Genomic DNA, 13,546 nt, shown 5'->3' with positions numbered 1-13,546 from the left:
TAAGCGGCGAAAAAGCACTTTCGGCAGGGGTTTGAACTCGCCATGTTTTTGGTGAGTTGCTCTCACGGTATGCAGGAAGGCCTGAATACCTGCTAGACAAACTGAGCAAACATGGTGAGTTGCCGGTGGTGAGACAGTCTGCCTGCCGAGAAGGGTTTCCCTGGCGAGATCTGCCTGCAGCAGAGAGATCCGCCACTCTCTCTGCACAAATTTCGCCAGAAAAAAAATATTTTTAAATAAAATTTTATCCATAGTGTAGATGTGCAGAGGGTCTCCAGAGCTGAACCTCGTTGGTTTCAGGTCCGGGGACCCCCTGCTTCCCGAGATACAGGCCCCATTATGGGGTGCCGGTATCCCTCTGCTTTTAAATGTCCCGATCACGTGACCGTGGGATGTAAACAAAGCAGAGAGATACCAACACCCCATAACGGGGCCTGTATCTCAGGAAGCAGGGGGTCCCAGGACCTGAAACCAACGCGGTTTTGCATCGGAGACCCCCTGCACATCTACACTAGAGTCAAAACACACATTTCAATAAACAATAATTCATTACCATAGCGGATAGCCGCTATGGTAATGAAGCTGCATTAATGTCATTTTTATTAATAGTGTGTGTGTGTTGTGTATTGCAATGTTTATTGGGGGCAATTGTCCCCAAATAAACACGCTATTATGCCTTAACCCCTTCATTGCCTTAGTGAATAGCCGCTATGGTATTGAAGCTGCTTTAATGTATTTTTATTAATAGTGTGCGGGAGCAGGGGGTCTCCTGAGCTGAACCGCATTGATTTCTGGCTCAGGGACCCCCTGCTTCCCGAGTTACAGGCCCCGCTTACTGCATAGACCCCTATGTGTCCTATACATCGTCTCTACAATACAAGCTTAAAGTGCATCCATGGGGCTTACTTTCTCTTCATAATATTTTGATATAGCCAGCACTTTTGTCAAGCCATGTATATAATGTATACCCTGCTCACTTATGTAACTGTATTGGTAAACATGTGTTATTTGTCATCTTAACTCTATGCCCAGGACATACTTGAAAACGAGAGGTAACTCTCAATGTATTACTTCCTGGTAAAACATTTTAGAAATAAATAAATAAATGAATATGGCTGCAATCCACTGGAATCTCAGCCATATGTGTTTGCCCCAGCCCTTATGCTAAAGTATTTGATTTATAAAAAGACGTACCACACAGTGAAAAAGAGTGGTCTATCGTAGCAATTATCAAGCATATTTAATTCTGTATTACTATTACAAAATAATGGAACATTTGGTGCCACCACCGTATTACAGGTGTGTGGGGAAAAAAAGGAGGGGAGATTTCCATTCTTTGCAGCTCCAACATATGCTACAAAGTGGGACTGCACCATTAAGTCATGGGAAAAACAAAACATTGCATCAAATAAAGATTGTTGATTGACCTCTTCACCTGAAAAAAAGTCAGTTGAATCTTGAAATACTGTATACTGTATACCATGTACTTTTAAAATGAAAACAAACGTTAAAAGGGTAAACAATAGCTGAAACGTTCTTTTGGAATGGAGCTTAACTATTTTAGAATGTGTACACATGAACCATGACGAGAGAAGTGGTGACTAACCCCTCCCTCAAACCTAAGACAGCACAATAAAATACACTGACAACTTGAATGGGGTTTAGATGACCGTGGCATTTTGTTAATAACCATGCAACATTAATAACCATTGACCCCTTACAGACGCACTTACCATAGCACCTGCCTACGGTCACTGTAAGTTCTCCCTACATACCACTTAGAATGTAAGCTCTTCGGGGACGCCTTTTCCTAAATGTCTACTTTTATGTGCGAACACTTATTTCGATTATGTCATGCGGGTTACTGCTGTAAAACACTATGTACCTGGATGGCGCTATATAAATAAAGATATACATACATAACCTGGCCAGACTGCAGCATCCATGGGTTATCCAACCCAACCACAACCAATTCTAGACAAAATTCCATCCACCGTACCGGCCAAGAAAGACATACCAATTGACCACACAACCAAAATGGAAGGACATTGCAAGGCTGCTGCTCCCCCCTCTGACTCCCCCACCGTATCCAACTAATTAGAAGATCCATCTTTATGGGTGACCACTACCTCCACCGCCAGCTGTGACACCGCAAGTTTAGGACAACAATAATTCAAATGACACACATTTGAATTCTCCAGCATCCCAACTCGTAAGTATTCGTACAGCATTCTCATGTTTCCTTTCTATCTTACACAATATCCATACACTTTTTTAAAAAAATTTTTATTCATATTTCTCTGAAATCCCCCCCTCCCCCGCAAACATAATACAAACAGTAACAAAACAAAGAGGTTGAGAGAACGATCATTTTGACGATCCCTGGAAGCCAAGAAGTAAACTACATCTATGCAGGCCAATATTATGTATCCCCTCCTGGAGGTTCCCCCGACTCCTGCCGCCCCCACCCCACAATCCTACCCCTTCCATCCTGACATCCCCTTCAATTTGGGGCTCAACCACACATCATACCCCGCGCTACAGGTGTGTATGACCGGGGAGCTCCTTTTCCTAAGGGAGCTATTCTGGTTTAAGTTTAGCTGCAGGCTTTTAATGTAAAATGTCATAATCTGTGCGAAAGGCCATTTGTCAAATGGTATAAACTCTATTCAAGACACTGTACTATCAACATTACCCATAGGCAGTATAAACAACCATTTTTTAAATTTCCTTCTTATTGCAAACATTGCAATGTTTACAGTACACATACGGTATGTTTCTCCTTGTACTGCTTCATAAATATTTGTGTATGGCATTAGCCTGGGAATTTGTACAAGACAGACTCGTCCCACCAATGAAACATCACAATTTAGCTTCTACCAACATCAATCTGCAGACTAATTGCCCTGAGAAGCATATTGTCTGTCAGTGGATTGCTGACCTGGCACATACTCGCTCCCACACTCTCGGGCCTGCACAATTCTGTTCTTAGCAGCACAGGCATCACAGATAAGACTCTTCAGCATCCTGAACAGGGCAATCAGGGATTCCTGTAATGCAAAATGGATACCCCATTAGTGAAGGTTTGCTACACAAAGGACTTCGTTTTTGTAACCATCCTCAAATATGCCAAAGTTCTGTATTTTTTAAAGTACGTCCCACTTTGCAACTGAACTCGTAACATAAACTGCTAAGTTTTATTGTGCTGATCTATTGATAGTTTTATTTATTTTTGCTGTGTTTTTACCTGTTTACTGCTTCACTGGCATCAGCTGTTACCATGAAAACCTCTGTGTGTGAATGGCAGTGGCCATTTTAATTTCCATGGGAGATAATTTATCAGCAAATGATCTCCACAGAATGCAGCCACAGAATACTGTGTATACAATGTTGGCATTGCTAAATACAACAACAAAAGGACTTCACAATGGTACCAAGAAAACATGTATTTTTATGGTGAGTATAGGGGGTTGCTGTTGTAACATTTTGTAGTCAAATATTATTGCATCTGCGTCTAACATGTGTTCTGCACATTTACACAAATGAAGCAACTGGAGCAGGTAGTTCTGAAAGAAAGTGCCTTTATGATGGAAAGAAGGGAAACAGCCTAGAATCCGCTATCTTAAAGGTTGTCTACAAAAAAAATCTGCTTTCCAGATTACCTGCTTGAAGTAATAACTGCAGCACTTCAAGGAGTAAACAGATAAGACATGTTCATTACATTTTTTCGATTGTGGTTTTTTTTTTATCATGAGAGAATATACAGATGTAGCCGAACTTGCTGTTCCCGGAGCCGCGTGAAGAAAAGCAAAATGCAGCGGCTCCTGGGACAGTAAAAGTCACGGTTGCCTGCGGGGTGTCTGTTCTACTGAATGATCAGAGGTTTCCAAGCTTTTTAATTAAAAAAACCCTATAATTATATTGTGAAATTCTGCGGAACCCCAACCCTCTCTAAAAGCGCACCTGAGATCAGATGCATTGTAAGGAACCCCGACCCTCTCTAATAGTGTGTCTGTGATCAGATGCATTGTAAGGAACCCCAACTCTCTCTAATACCGTCTGAGATCAGATGCATTGTAAGGAACCCCAACCCTCTCTAATAGTGTGTCTGTGATCAGATGCATTGTAAGGAACCCCAACCCTCTCTAATAGTGTGTCTGAGATCAGATGCATTGTAAGGAACCTCGACCCTCTCTAATAGCGCGTCTGTGATCAGATGCATTGTAAGGAACCCCGACCCTCTCTACCATGGTAACGCAGCATCATGATGTCACAACGTCACGGTTGCCATGGCAAATTTTAAGTTTCGTCTAGGGCGCATAAAACCCTTGCGCCGGCCCTGGTCACAAATGTATATTTATTTATACATAGGCTCCATACATTTTTATGTCTTGAAAAATACATTCCTTGCAGAACGGCAAGGTCTAGAAGTGAAACTAATCCAAGATTCAATATTTCAAGTTTTTCCAGATTTCCAGTTCTGTACTACGAGTTTTATTCCCTCTCTGCTTATTAAAAGAGTCAAGGTTATCAAGATTCAAGGAGGAACCTCAAAGGATCTGGTTTCTTCATATATATATCTAGATCAGGGGTGCTCAAATTATTAGAGCTAAACCCCCCCTACCTTCTCCCCCCCCCCCCCCACCTCTTGTGCTGGCAGCAAATGACAAATGGCCACGGTCATGTGACATGATGTTACATGACCTCGCGGCGACACTTGACGCCGTGTTGCCATGGCAACGCGTCACAACAGCCTGCTGAATCAAGGTAAAGTTGAGTTGCAGAGGCCTCACGCGACCCCCCGGCATTTACTTTAAATGCCTTTGGGAAGAGCACGGGGCCACTGCAACCGCCCCCTGCTCCTCCAGAAAAATCTTGCGCGCCTCCTTGCGCACCCCGGATCAAGATCATTTTATGTATGCATTTATATTGTTGGATTTCATCACAATAAATAAAAAATCATTACAAAAGTAGGTCTTGAAGCTTGAATCACATCACTATTTTTTCAGCATTTGCACTATCGTTTTTAATTATCAGTGCAGAAATATCGTAAGAAAAGATATCTCATGTGCATGCACTTTTCACCTGATTAGTGCCTGCTTGATGCAATCTGGCCCGGGAAAAAAGAGTAACAGCCCAAAATATGATGCACAGAAAATGCAGATTATTTCTCAGAACTCAATAAATCGTGAAGTTCAATTGCTACAGTAAAGAGACAGGAATTTAGTTTATCTTTATATTATCATTGTTTATATGTAAAGTGCCAACATATTCCGTAGTGCGGTACAATGGGGGTACAGGGTTATGTACAGTCGGTCCGCGCTTATCCGCCGGAATGCATCCCGCAAACCGCCATCGGATAACAGACCGGGTCCATGTTAATCCGCGGCGGTGAGCGGCGGATAAACGGTTCCGGCATTGGATAATTCGTCAAGCGGACTGCATTATACGGCGCCGGATAAGACTGCGCTTAGAGTGCCGGCGACAGCGACGTCGCGTCAAAACAAACGCATTGCCGCCGTTGCGTGCACTTATAGTAAGCGCGACGCGACGGAGCGACTGCTTGGTCGCGATCGCTGGAAGTCATCTCAATTTGATTTTTCCAGCGACCGCAGCCTGACGTCACCGGCACTATAAGCGCGGCCTTAGGCGGTCGACGGAAAGCGGACCGTTGGATACCGAGGGCCACCCGTATATTACATAAACCGAATGACGTGCCAAATTAGAACAAACATACGCAAACAGATACAGAAGGTAATGAGGGCCCTGCTTGTGAGAGCTTACACTCTTAAACAGCCACATTTAGGTCTACATATGAAGGTCATTTTGGTGCAAAAGTGATATGAAGAGAAGCAATTTGGAAAGTGTCAACAGGAGGAGTAAGGGACAAGAAAAGTACATTATAATAGCACATATCAAAAGATGATTCTACCCCCATATTTTGCATCCAAAGTCTAGCCAAGTGTGCGGCGGAATAAATATATCTGGCTATTTAAGGAACGTTATTACCAAGCTCCCTACAGCTGCCACAAGCAGATACAACTTTTATGCACAGAAAACCTAATCTTTAACCCCAGCGGAAGTAACATGTCCTAAACTTGAAATACCTGCATACACCTCCTGTGCTTACCCTTGAGTGTGCCCCTGTTTATTCTATGCCTTACATGTCTATCAGTGCCTGGCAAGCCATTAGTACACACAGAGGCACCCTGAAAGGTCCTATACAATGATAAGGTATGAAGTACATTGGAGATTGTGTATTGGGCTGCTGCAGAAGGGGGGACGTGCATTGTGATGATAAACCATTAATCATAGTGCCAGGCAGTCGTATTTGCACAGGTGCCTTTGGAATGCACAGCCAGTCGTGGTCAGAAAGGTAAATACCCCGTCTTGCACGCTGAAAATATGTTCCGTATTGTTCGTGTTTCCAAAATTGAGTGGCTGAGCAGAACGACCGATCAGAGAACGGGTAAACACAAATCCCGTGCCAAAAACAGGTGCTGTCAGAGAAGAGGAAAAGCTTAAGAAACTCAGGTTTTACCTGAACTGTACACTGCTCATCTTTCACTTCACTTTCAACACTTCAGAAATGAACAGTGAACAATGAAAAGAGAAGTGCTAACTTTTCCTTGTTATGTTAACCACATCTATTTAAGACATTTTTGGAGGGTTCTGTCCCCGGTCATTATAAGAGGACAGGCTGACTGCCAGCGATTTGGTGCAATGATGCTATTTGATGTCATTCTACCATTTTGAAGGGGGAAATGATGTATAGTTCAAACTATAAATACCGATATAACAAATCAGGATCATGTCATCACTTTCAAGACGCTTACTTTTCAAATTTTACATATATTGTACTTCCGTCAAAATTTATTTTGAAATACGAAGGCAGGTGGTTCATCGGGCCACGGCGAGGGGTATCACGACCTGATCCGGCATTAACTGCCATTCAAAGTCCAGGTCAATAACATGACGTTGGCCAGGGTGCGATACCCAGCTTGACGGATCAGCCCCGAAGTTATATGTTTTAAAGCATTTACCTTTATAGATACTTTGCACATTCGGTTATTAACTTTAAGTATTACTCTTTTTCTAATACTTTGGTCCAGATCTTCAAAGGAGTGTTAAGCTTTAGCACACCTCAGCTCCCATGGGAGTAAAGGTGTGATACGTTTAGCACCCTTTTGTGGAACCTTTTCCTTTGTTGCGGGTGAAATCTCCTCTCCTCCAACCTTAAGGTATGACCCCGTGTCCTTTGTACTGCCCTTGGGATGAGTACAGTAGTTTTGAAAGCTCCTTGTAGTGATCCTGATTTTATTTGTATATAGCAGTGTTTCCCAACTCCAGTCCTCAGGGAACCCCGAACCCCAACAGGTCAGGTCTTAAGGATATCCCTGCTCCAGCACAGGTGGGTCAACCAGCGGCTCAGTCATTTCGATTGACCCACCTGTGCTGGAGCAGGGATATCCTTAAGACCTGACCTGTTGGGGTTCCCTGAGGACTGGAGCTGGGAAACACTGGTATATAGTTATCATATCCCTTCTAAGGCTGTGATTATACCAAGAGCTTCAGTGTAGCAGCGCTTATCTGTGGCTTATAAGTAACGACGCTGCAGAGCTACATGTGCACATACACAAGAGATTTAGCAAGCGACTGCAGGGGGGTCATGCTCAGATGTCACTTCCTTTACCACACTTCCTGTTACACAGTTCCTCAGAGGATTCAGCAAAACAAACATGGACAATCAATAATTAATGTAATTTAATTCATTACTTTATTTTTTTAAATAATTAATTAAGTCAGTCAATACTTATGTATATTCTTCAATGTGTATGGTATGTTCTTCAAGGTATATATGGCTTTTCAATAAAGGAAAACTGTATTTTGTATGAAATCCTGAGGTAAATTTTTTCTAGGATTTTCATTGGTTAGATTTTGGAGGAACATGATTGGTGGACTGAACTTCACTGTGATTGGACGGCTGCATCATGTGACGTGGCTGTCGCTGCTTGAAAACAAATTTGCCTGTTTCATCAACTGTCTCCTGCTTTGCAGCAGCGAGCGGGGAGACAGCTGCATTTGGTATAAGCAGTTTTCAGGGATGTATAACACTTGTTTTTGAGCGGCGTGGTGTCTCTAGAAACCACGGGCGATTTCTGGTATAAGCACAGCCTTAGATGCCGCTTTTCTAATGTAAACAAATCTAATTTAGCTAGCTTCGAGATCTTATAATCTAGAGGAGTGAGGGGCAATGTTGAAAGGTAAAAAGGTAAAATGGCTGCTCATTGTGGGATGGAGTATGCCGCAGGTTGGGTATGGTCCAGCCACACAGCTGGATCTATTGAGGTTTGAGGGTGTGGATGTTAAGGGGTGTTACATAGTATGGAGTTTGGTCTTTACACTGCTTTGGGATGTTGTGCAAAAGTCTTACTGTACAGGATTGGACACAGATGCCTTTGACTGGACTCGGTACAAATGCTTCGTCTCTATGGCACTATACGGAAAGCCTTATACAGGAATAGCTATTTGTTTGATTCCTTTTTTTTTTCCAACTTAGTCTAAAGGCAACACAAGTAAGGAAACACAAAAAATGTTTTTCTTTTGCCCACATAATTTCCCTTGGAAATGTTATTAGAAAGTACTGTGCATTATATAACGCAAAACAAATATTACATTGCCAAAACAATTAATACATTACAGAATTATCAGACACTATGAATATATTGGGGGTTGATCCATTAAACTGCAAAAGTGCCCATCGGGTCACTATCAATGGGAGTTTTCGGACGATAGTTTCCCGATCGACACCATCGCAGTTTAATTAAAAACGCCTATTGTATCCAAATCGGGGCATGAAATGTTAAGACATTCTGATGACTCCCTAATGAATAAATGTATTGACAGTACAATATTTATTTTGATGCACACAGTTTGCAGTAAAGTTCTTTCATACTATTGATTTAGTACAATACCAAAAAGCCAGGTTAAATCAAGTCTCGCAACGTGACGTTACCTAAAACAGGAACGGACGTAATTTTATCTGAGGTCAACAGGAACACTTAAAGCTCATTATATGCAAATACAATGTCCGTAATACATTTCATTACAATAGGTGTAACGTCACGTTATTGTAGCAAAACGCTGCATTATCCTACCGTAACATTAAGTTCTAATAGTCTTAGTGACTTATCGACAGTTTACATGAAGTGATCCGCTCATCTTTGAAGAAGTGGCTCAGCAGCTAGGGACTGAAATCGTAAGTCAAGATATTCCTTGTGGGCGCAGTTAAGGTGCAGACGTGGAAGTTGAAGAGCACTGTTTAAAAACAGATGGACAGTCCCTGACTTATAAAAGTCACTTCATTTCCCAGTTTGCCAGGTAGAGATGCATTGTGCTTGTATAATCCTGACATTGATGCCTCCTTACAGTGCTAATGTGTATGTTGGTATATACAGTACAAGGACATTATTGATATAGTCTTGGCATTTTAGTTCTCTTTTATATGGGTTTCTTTTGTTTTAGATGCCCCTTGTACAGAATATTTCTTATATAAGGCACTTCAGGTACAAGAGTCTTCTATAAAGAGGCAATAAATAATATAGCAATAAACAGTAGCAAACATCAACTTAGACACGCAATTTTATCTCACTGGGTGTCGGGTATACAGAAACACTAAGTAAAAAATAATAAATAATTACATAGTATTTAGCCCTCTGGGTTGCAAGAGGTTTGTTTTTAGGAAAAACAGTAAACAGACTGCGTGGCGCAACTTTTCTATACATTAAAAAATATACTCGTTGTGCAAGTAAAACAACATGATAGCCCCGGAGAATATATAGAAAAAAAAGGAAGAGAAAGAGCCACTCCTGCGTTCCTGCTAAAACAAGTTTGGGAAATGGCTGGCTTCTCCTCTCATAGACATTTGCCAAGTAACAATAACCTCACTGCATATTCATGTACACAAAGTTATTATGGACAAGTAGACAGGTTCTAGGCCAGCTCAACTCCAGTCCTCAAGAACCCCCTCCCCCACAACAGGTCAGATTGTATGGATAACCCAGCTTCAGCACAGGTGGCGAAAGCAGTCCATGCTTCAGCACAAGTGAGTCTTCGACTGCGCTTCTGATTGAGCCACCTTTGCTGAAGCAGGGATATCCTGAAAACGTGACCTGTTGAGGGTGGGGTTTGAAGACTGAAGTTGAGCACCCCTGTTCTAGGGTTTAGCTACAGTAGCAGCCTCTTTGCTCTAGAACCGCACTGATACTCAGCAGTACACAAGTGGTACCTGCCAGTGGTACCTGATACCTGTTGGGTGAAGCAGGGCTTTTATACGCTTTGTGGTGACTAATCACGGCTACTCAAAGGGTGTATGCTAACCGAGATGCGGACCTCAAGTCTACTTTGTGTGGACACCAAAGAAGACTCTCAGGGAGCAGCTTTTTCCTCTCTCATCTATGTTCCACAGCACAAAGCTGGAACTCTGTGGCATTGCTACTAAAACAATGGGTATTTTGGTCCTTCTAAGTGGAACCAGTGGTTCCCAACTCCAGTCCTTAAGTCCCCCTATCAGGCCACGTTTTAAGGACATTCCTGCTTGAGCACAGGTGGTTCGGTCAAAATGATTGAGCCATAATGTGAGGATATCCTTAAAACCTGGCCTGTTGGAGGCCCTTGAGGACTGGAGTTGGAAACAACTACCCTAAACCAATGTGCAGTGTGAACATGCCCTGCAGTATCACCCCAACAATTGAAAGGACGTTTTGTAAAAACTGTTGATCAGAATTTCTACTTATTGTCAATTTAGATGTATAGTGCAAGACAATCAGACACATGGCTTTGCCCCTATCCTAACACTGCTAATGAGTCAAAACTGTGGAAATCCCTTGTACAGTCTCTGAAGTATTATCTGAAATATAACGTCTAGAAAAAACATACACAGGAGGTAGACACACAAAGCGACAGAGAAAGACTACACACATAAAGAAAGGAAGAGAGGAGTACAGAGACAGTAAGAATAAGAGAGGCAAGACAAGAACCATAATAAAGGACGGTTAGGCACAAGTGTGGACCACTGGAGAGAGGGCACATAAAAGGTGGAAAAAGGAACTACTCAGCATTGCTATTTGTTGACTTTGTGTGCCCATAATGTAACATTCATGACCCAGTATCACTACAAATTATCTGATAATGAATGCAGGACTGTTTGAGATCTCAAGCATTTGCATGGTACGACTATGCCTAGAATGGTCCCTGATACATGTACTCACATTGCCTTCGAGGATCTCCTCTACGGGTCTCCCAACATGGCACTGCAGGTATTTCTGATGGAAGAGCTTCCCATCGAATGTGTTCCACGGCATCAAATCCATCATCTTCAGGGGGAAGCCACAAGCGCTGTTGGCCTCCATCAAAGTATTCAGACCACGGAGGAAGAGAAAAGCAAGGTGGACAGCTCTGGGGTCAACGCAAGGAAGCTGAGGAGAGCACAAAAGCAACATGGAATAGTCAGAGCTGCCCAACAAGAGATCTGTTGGGTTACTGTATGTTTAATCAGCCCATTTGTGTTTGACTGTTCTTCATTTGCATTTCATTTCCCAGAATCCCTCGCTGCAGTGGAAGCACTATATATGCTAAGACATAATGGTGAAAAGCAGGGTTTCAGATCTGTCTGATACATGTGAATGTGCTCACAAGTGATATTTTTATTTGCTGTACAGTGTACGGTGGAGGGTTTTTGACACTTTCTTACCCACCATAAATTATGCGTGGTTGAAACCTATTCCAACTTCCCATTGTAAAGCCAGTATAACCAGCCTCACACTGAAGAGACCCAAAAGGTTGAACCAGCGGTCTGTGAGTAGTGTGAGTATAATGTTTTGCTGGCTATGCACTTCCTTAACCCAGGCGATGCTGACAAGCTGTGTAATATGGCAGGCTGTTAAAGTGGATATGAAGTGCCAACAGGAAGCCGCAACGTATGACATCACGGCTTCCTATTGGCCCACGTGACGCGGGACATTTCGTTAGGCACACAGTTTCTCTGACTGCAGAGATACCGGCACCCCCTACGGAGGCAAGTATCTTGGGAAGCTGGGGGTCCTGGAGATGAAATGAACACAGATCAGCTCTGGAGACCCCCTGCTTCAATCCTAGAACAAACAAACAAATGTAGTACGTGGTGTTTTGCTGCTTTAATGGGCAGTGCGTAGAAGCTCAATACACTGCAGCCTCTTTAATACAGCTTCACAAAATGACATCACAGATCCAGGATTATTCCCTCCTAACTCACAGCAACGCAGAAGGGTCTAAGAATCAGGACAACTTTGGAGCAAAACTGTTGCACATAAAGGCTTTTCTTTATGTGCTGCTGTGTGTTAACATATCCAGGTACTTTGCTGTCATTTTTACATTGCGTGCACAACAAGATAATGTGTAACGTTTGAGTGAGGGAGCATTAAAGCAGCAACATGTGAAAAATCCTGTATATATTTTTTCTCATTAAATCAGTTGTGTAGTATTAGGCTAAGATTATACTGCCTGCGCACGCGACGGACCGCATAGGCTCGCGCGCGCCTGCAGCCCCAGCCATGTGTGAACTGAGCTGCAGGCGACTGGAGAGGCGATGGGGAGGCGTGGTCGAGGCGCGGCGAAAGCATCCCGTAGCAGGTTCGGCCTCATTGGCTGAACCGCTCACGTTACGCGGCTGCGCTTGAAAAGGCAAACATTTTTGTCTCTTCAAAATGCAGTCGCGCCATTGCGCTCTGTCGTGCGCGCACTAGGGGCGGCCTCATAGGCATTAGCAATTTGTGCTTGTCGCGCGCGCTAGCACAATCGCGCTGACTATAAGCTCAGCCTCAGGTAATACTGTCTGCATCTTTTTTTAACTCCTAATGCCATTTTTAATTATTGTTTTTTTAATGTACTGATCATCTTTTGGTTGCTACAGCAACCATTTAGAAAGTCATATCCACTTCCTCCTTTGAAACAGGCTCTGACAAATACCTTTTTGAACTCTGCCCTTTGGCAACAAAGTATCACAAACATAACTGTTGCTGTGTTCCAAACAGCAGACTGTTTATTACTCTGATAGCTGTAACAATAATGTTACACTGAGTAATATAATGTTACACATCAGCGGCAGCATTTCCCAGACTGCAGCACAAGGTTAGAAGGTGGCCATTTAGATAGGCACACAATCAGGATTTTGACAGATTTATAACAGGCGCATCAAACGATTACCAGCTTAGGGAAGAATGTAGAATTATACATTGTCACCTGCTACACAAACAAAAAAAAAAGGGGGGGGGGGGGAGAGTAGTATTTCTGCTTTAACAAGGGATGCATGTTACATTCTTCCTCTCTACACATCGCCTAATGTTGTGCGAACGTCTCTGACTGACAACCTGTACCAGATGTAAGAAACTTGATTAAAGTTGCAATACGGATTTCACTTTTGACATGTATTTATTTGTGATTACAGGTTTGAAGCAGGGGGTCTGCGGAGCGGAACTGTTTTATTCTAAGCTCCGGATAACCCCTGCTT

General features: G+C 42.8%; 1 protein-coding gene across 7 annotated transcripts in view; it reads right to left on the bottom strand.

The window, feature by feature from the left end:
* Positions 1 to 13,546, bottom strand: part of FAM120B (family with sequence similarity 120 member B) — a 140,481-nt gene that overhangs the window by 21,823 nt on the left and 105,112 nt on the right. For all 7 annotated transcript variants that reach the window (XM_075597018.1, XM_075597017.1, XM_075597020.1 and 4 more), the window contains exons 7-8: positions 11,271 to 11,477; positions 2,942 to 3,050 (exon numbers count right to left, since the gene is read on the bottom strand). In XM_075597018.1, the coding sequence (XP_075453133.1) occupies positions 2,942 to 3,050; positions 11,271 to 11,477 (316 nt within the window). The remainder of the gene's footprint in view (positions 1 to 2,941; positions 3,051 to 11,270; positions 11,478 to 13,546) is intronic.

Source organism: Ascaphus truei, chromosome 4 (assembly GCF_040206685.1).
Source record: "Ascaphus truei isolate aAscTru1 chromosome 4, aAscTru1.hap1, whole genome shotgun sequence".
In the NCBI taxonomy this organism is placed as follows: domain Eukaryota; kingdom Metazoa; phylum Chordata; class Amphibia; order Anura; family Ascaphidae; genus Ascaphus; species Ascaphus truei.
The sequence above is the reverse complement of the archived record's forward strand: the minus strand, read 5'-3'. Positions and strand labels throughout refer to the sequence as shown.